Here is a 6,933-nt window from a genome sequence, read left to right as displayed (position 1 = left end):
GAAACACTCATTTCTGTGCACTCAGTTCCCTTATTGTCTATTTTATTAACAGGCTGAAACAGCAGCTTCGGAGAGGGAACGTTTACTCCTCATGAAGATCTCAGAGCTTTAAGCTAGGTTCGTGAGAACCGAATCAATTTAAATACTTGAGATACTACTTTGTGCATATTGAAATCAATTCTTATGGTCTTATTCAATGTTGCAGTATGAACTGTTTGACAGATGAACCGACTGCTGAAAAGTTGAAATACATACAAGTGAGTTTGCTCAAGAAAGCTCTCATTACACGTTTTGTTAGTTCTTTAAACTTAAAAATGTTATTCAACCCAACCGTGAGAGGGAAAGGGGAAACGATTTTTCTACACACTGATTACACGTACTTTTCATTGATAAATTGGTTATTTCTAAGCAGTTGCAACAGCAGCTAATCGCTGTTTCAAGCCAGGAAGAAAACGGGGACAGAGGAGAAGGGGGTCTCTGAAAAAGCTGAAAAATATGATAGTGTAAAGTAAAATCAAGCATGTACATCCGGGCAAGGTCTGTAAATCAGGCAGAAAATATTTATCCATTCATTATCTTTGCTCTACGGGGACTGCATCGGCTGTTTATACAAGTAGACGTAAGGCGAAAAAGGATGGCCATAATATTTTCGGGTCGCTTCTGCTACTGTCTTGTAAGTTATCTATGAAGATTTCAGCTACCTCAGTGGGAAACAAGCCAAAAAAAATTTACAGGCCGTCGTCCCCTTGCAGTGTTGTAACCCCCAAGCTGATGAAGAAAAAAGGTTGTCTGTACTTTGTAGTATTAGCCATAAGAAGGGAAAAAGGGTAACCATAATATTGGTTTACATATCCTTTAGTTTCATACTTATCATTGTCCAAAACATGGTATCGATCTATTATTTTTGTCAAACGGGATTTCATGAGTTTGTATATGTTGGCGGTAGAACATAATGGTACTTAATTCATTTCCAAAACTCTGTAAATTCTGCTGGTTCTGGACAATATTCGGATTTTGTATTTCTTTTTTATGCAGGATTGATATTCTGTTGGTTATCTTTATTTTATTTTATGATGTTCGATTTTTCCAGTCCCCAAGTTTATGCACATCCAAGTCCAGACTCTCAAGTTGTGCTTAGCAAATTATTTCTTGAGCACAAATAAACCTCGAAACATTGGTTATTTGTTTATCAGACATAAGCGTTAAGAGCCAAGTTAGTTTTTAAGTTATGCTATAAATTTTTTGCAAGCGTAAGTTGTCTCTTGAATTATTGATTAAGGATCATATGTTATAAGTTTATTAACGATTTATTATTGTTTATTTGCGTTTACCGAGTAACAAGTTTATTAAATTAGAATTGTTCAATTTAACCAGCAAATCGATCACTTCTAAAAAGATTGACTAACGAGATAGTACTATATCAACACCGATTCTCATCGGTCGAACCATCGAATAGTGCGGCGGTTCTGTAATCTGTTATAGGGATATCGCGGTAACTTCAAACCAGCATAAATAGATCCCATTATTTTACTAAATCTCATAATTAATACCAATGGGACTAAGAAAAATCTATTAATAAATAATATCAATTTAATTGATATGAAGATTTTCTTTATTTTTCTAAAACATTTATCTAATATCCTATTATAATTAAGCTAATTAAATATTTTGCTTTACGAATTATCACATTCTATGTACTTTTATCTAAACAAGTAATATCACTTTCAAGAAAAACAAGCAACACTTGATACATATTTTAAAAAGCCCTCCTAAACTATGATATGAATTAAGTTCATATCGGTAAAATTATCAATTTATAAAATACTAACAAGATCATGTGAATCAATAATACTTAATAGAAGTTATAGAGTTTGTAAAGACTGTTTTACACTGTAGGATATTCTATATAAATGCAAAACTGGCTTTTTTAAAGTAATCTTTTCAATAAATGTCTTTAATTTTCATAAAAAAATAAAAAAAAACTTGATAGCGTTGATATCTTAGTCAATTTTACGTGATTCCTCCTTTTTCTCATTCAGCTTCTTCTTCTTTTTCAATTCACATCTTTATCTCTTCCAACAAGTCTTTATCATTATTAGCTTCTGCACCAAAAAAAACCCCACAAGGAATTGTTGGAAGGAGATGAACTTGTGGATGGAAAGATTACATGAGAGTTATTAAGATTAATTATCATAATAGAACTAGAACTAATTAAAAAGTTAGATGATAATGATAAACCCAAAATAAAATCAAAACAATAAACCAAAATTAAACGATAAACCATAATAATAATCCCATTTTTTTTTTGGAACACTTTGCTTTATGAAAAAATTAAATATTTTGCTTTATGAACTATCCTATATTCTATGTATTTTATCTAAACAAGTTCATATCACTTTCAAGGAAAAAAAAAAGCAGCACTTGATACATACTTTCTCCTAAATATATCAGAAATTCTTTATGAATTAAGTTCATTACGGTAAAATTGTTTATCGAATTTTTGTTTTAATAAATCGGATTGTGTCGTCATAAAAAATGACAGCATCATCTACAAACTACAACATTTCTTAGAAAAAACGATATGATAACACTACAAACGGAACAAGAAACTTAAACAGAAAATTATGCACAAAAAGAAAAAGAAAAATTATGAAAAGAGAAGTTAATTCTGTAAGATACCCATAGAAAAACTTCCAAAAAGGGGAGTTTTGCAATCATTCATTAACAGTTTGCAGAAATATGAATCTACATAAGCTTGTCGAAGAAACATCCATCAATAAGAAGGAAATGATATTCCTTTCCACAGTGACACTTTAAATTCATGTTTAAATACTTTCCGTCTCTCTCCACACTTAGTGTCTCCTCCATTTCTCTTTCAGAACCGTGCAAAAATAGCATCAAATTAAAAATGGCGTCATGGAAATATTAAATAAAGAAAAAAAGAGAAACTTTTGAGAATCTAGAAGCAGACCTTATCGGTGTTGATATCAAGCTCTTCTTTTCCTTCTTCAACAACTCCTCCTTCAGTTTGGTCAACCCCAATGAACTCTTTTATCAACATTTTCATCTCCGTCCAACATTGGATTATCTTTTTCAACTTCTGCACCAAAAAAAAAAAAAAAAAAAACCCCATTTATGTAAAAAAATAAAGCAACGATATATACATCATATTCTGATGAAAATAAGAAAAATAAAGAACAAACCGTGTAATGGACAAGAATAAAAAGAACGAAAATGAGCTTCCTCGAATGAAACATCGCATTAGAGACGGAAAAAAATTTATAAAAATGATGATAACAGCAATGAAAAGAAAGTAGCCCAGATAATGTTGAAACATAAACTAAACCAAGAAAGTGGCATTAATTTCATAGATTAACGGTTTTAATCATTTTTCATATTCGATGCAAATGAGAATCAAGAACTACCCAAGTAATGGCCAAGAAGATAATATTAATATGAACATGAATAAATAAAGAAGCCAGATCGGGAAACATAAATTAATCCAAGAGAGTGGCCTTCATTTCAGAGATTAACCATTTTAACAAGTTTAATAATCAAACAAAAGAAGGATAAATGAGGAAAAAAATAATAAAATGAAAAAAATGACAAGAAAATTAGATTAAACCAAGAAACTAGCCCGGAGGCGGAAACATAAAAAATTAAACCACGAAAATATTATTAATTTCAGATATTATACAAACCAAACAAAAGAAAAACGAAAGAGAAGAAATCACGTTTACTTACCTTTGAACTGTTTTCCGGGGAGTTACAGCAGCGCCGGAGCGGCGGCGGCCGAGGAGGCAGAGCATTGCTGCCTGTAGGCGGCACAGAGCCTTTGGCCGAGCAGGGTGTGGCGGATTCGGGATTCCGCGCGGACTTGGGCGAGGCGTTCGACGAAACACCCGAGGCCACGGCCGGAGAGGATTCCGGAGGGGGTTGAGCCGGAGAAGGAAGGTGGAAGGGGTAGGGGACGCAGCGGCGGAGGAGAGGGTAAGCGGTGGTGGTGGCAGAGTCGTCAAGAAAAAGCTTCTTGGGTACGGGTTGTTGGTAGTTGATGGAGAACGGCCTTTGCCGTTTGTTGGAATTTCCATTGCCGGCGCCGGAGAAGCCGCTTTTGGCGCATGGAGAGCCCAGGCGGAGGACCGACAAGTCCGGGAGCTCTGTCGAGTATTCTGGACGAGCTTCGAGAGGGTTTTTCTGTATCACGTCTCGTTTCTGAACGAGCTGTTGATCATGATGATCTGCCATTTTTGCCAGAGCTTCTTTTCTTTTCTGTGTCTTTTCTTTTTCCCTCTCTCTCTCTATAATGTATTTGTTTCTCTCTCTGCGTTTTATGTAAATAGAGAGTTTATGAGAAGGGGTGATAGAGAGGGGTTTATATAGTGCAGTGGAGGTGAAAGGATTGATCTTTAAATTCTTGATGGAGAAGGTGGTTTTAGTTGCAGAAATTGGAGGGAAAAAAAAAACAACCAAAGGTTAAGAAAGCAATCAATCGATCCAACGGTTAGGTCAATAGGTGACGTGGCATAGTATAATTTGATTTAAAAATTATTAGTACAATCCCCATCTTTGCACTTTTATATAGGAAAATTTCGTATGGGTACTTTATGTTTTATTATAATCATCTTTTAATATTTTGTATTTTTAATAATTTTAAATTTGTATTTTGATTTTTTAAAAAATTATTTTTTAATATCTGAGTGTGTTTCGTTGTAGTGAAAGAATGGTAATAGTAATAAGAATGATAATAGTAACGGTAATGAAATGGAAAATAAACTTTATTCATTTGTTTGGTTGTAATTTTAAAAATATTATGGAATAGAACATAAATATTTTCATGTTTTTTAATAATTTTAAATTTGTATTTTGATTTTTTAAAAAATTATTTTTTAATATCTGAGTGTGTTTCGTTGTAGTGAAAGAATGGTAATAGTAATAAGAATGATAATAGTAACGGTAATGAAATGGAAAATAAACTTTATTCATTTGTTTGGTTGTAATTTTAAAAATATTATGGAATAGAACATAAATATTTTCATGTTGAGAAAATTACCCTTATGTTATGAACATTAATATTTTATATATCAATATTATTAATACAACATGCTACATCTACTTGTGTATGGTCTATTTATTTTGGACTCTTTACAATTTACATGCATGTATGCTCTCTCTTCTCATGCCTTTTTTCAGAGAACCCTCCCCTTTGGCGTATGGGGCTCTGCCCTTTTTATAGCCCAAGCTTCCTTCGTGGGTGGTTTTCCTTCGTAGGTGGATGTACTCGAGTGGCCTACTTTCTAGGCTAAGGTCGTAGCCCACTAATTACTTTTGGACTGTTCACTCAGCCATTAGGTCTTCTATTACGGCTTTGTGAATTCCTGTAATCTTTTGCAGGGCGGTCTAAGGGTTTGTAATTAATGCCCGCATTGCAAACGTATCCCACTCCTAGATGCAACTTATGATGTTAGGCATCTTCCTCTCGGCGTCTGCGCCGCGCGGATCTTATGCCCTTTCTAATCTTAACGAAGGTCTTTGCATAAGTTCGACGTCACAACGAGTCGACGCCCTAATTTGGGCCTTTCTTTGTTGTGTCGAGGGTAGTCGAACTCTTGGCGTCAAGGGTGATCAATGTCTTGGCGTCGAGGGTGGCCACCTTTGGAGGGGAGGTAGGGCCACGTGTCATGCTATCGACGTTCTACCTGTCACCCACATTTTCTCACACAACAATAATAGATAATAATATTAGAACTATATTATAAATTATATTATATTATATCATATTATTATATTATTATAACTATGTTATATTATATTATATTATATTACATAATATAAGATATAAACAACTATATATTATATTGTAATTAGATTATAATATTGAAGGGTAATTATAGAAAAAATGAAGACAAGAGTTTGGAATGACTCCTCTCATGTGATGAAGGAATGATGATTCACTCAAAATGGGTGAATGACCATTCTTTTTTTATAAATGCAACCGAACATCAGATTTGGATTTCATTCTATTCTATTTCTTTTCTTTCCACCCAACCAAACACACCCTTAAGGTCATTTTTTGAAATGTAAAATGTCAAAGTTACATTTCTCATTAATTAACCAATAAACTAATAATAAATTTTGAAAAATTTTGAAATTTTTTTAAACATTTAAAAATTAAAATTAAAATAACTTTTTTTGATTTTTTCTAAATTTATTATTATTTGATAAAGTAATGAGAATGGTAAATTTAACATTTTACATCTTAAAAAATGACCTCAAGAAATTAAAATTCAATTTTTTAAAACATCAAAATATCAATTTAAAATTACTAAAAATACAGAGTACTAAAAGATACTTACACTATAACACATGATATCAATATGAAAATTTTCCCTTTTATATTTACGTATAGGATTAATTGCATGAGTTCCTCCTGATCATTGTACCATGTTTCACGTCTACTTATGATATTGGAGGGAGAAAAATCAAAGGTGAACAAAAGCAATAAATCCGTTGGTGGGGTCAAGAGATGATGTGGTAAAAATGATTTGATTTAAAAATTAGAATTAATTTAAAAAGTGCCCTTCAATTTTTTTGCCATTCTTCAACTTGTCCCGTAGAACTTGTATATTTTATCTCTTGAAATTGAGTCAAAATCAATAGTTCATTTATTATAAGATAATATTAGTTCAGAGAGTGTTTTAAACCACGTTTCATATTTCAAGGGGAGAAATCAAGAAGACATGAACTTTTTTAAAATTTAAATGACATATTAAGACTCCGTTCATTTCACTGATTCGAGTTTTGTTATAATAAAATGTTGGGAATAGTGTCCTAGAAGCATGAGATGTAAAAGGATATTTATTATTTATTTAATAAAATAGTTTATTCATCATTTTATGTGCATATATTTATGAATATCAAATAAAATTCCTT

At 32.4% G+C, this 6,933-nt stretch overlaps 1 protein-coding gene across 1 annotated transcript in view; it reads left to right on the top strand.

Moving 5' to 3' along the window:
• LOC21398437 (serine/threonine-protein kinase BLUS1) overlaps positions 1-112 on the top strand; it is a 7,708-nt gene extending 7,596 nt beyond the window's left edge. Inside the window, exon 19 of the mRNA XM_024168059.1 lies at positions 53-112. Within this exon, the coding sequence (XP_024023827.1) occupies positions 53-112 (60 nt within the window). The remainder of the gene's footprint in view (positions 1-52) is intronic.
• The last annotated feature ends 6,821 nt before the right edge of the window (positions 113-6,933 follow it).

This window comes from Morus notabilis, unplaced genomic scaffold (genome assembly GCF_000414095.1).
Source record: "Morus notabilis unplaced genomic scaffold, ASM41409v2 Scaffold1388, whole genome shotgun sequence".
In the NCBI taxonomy this organism is placed as follows: domain Eukaryota; kingdom Viridiplantae; phylum Streptophyta; class Magnoliopsida; order Rosales; family Moraceae; genus Morus; species Morus notabilis.
The sequence above is the reverse complement of the archived record's forward strand: the minus strand, read 5'-3'. Positions and strand labels throughout refer to the sequence as shown.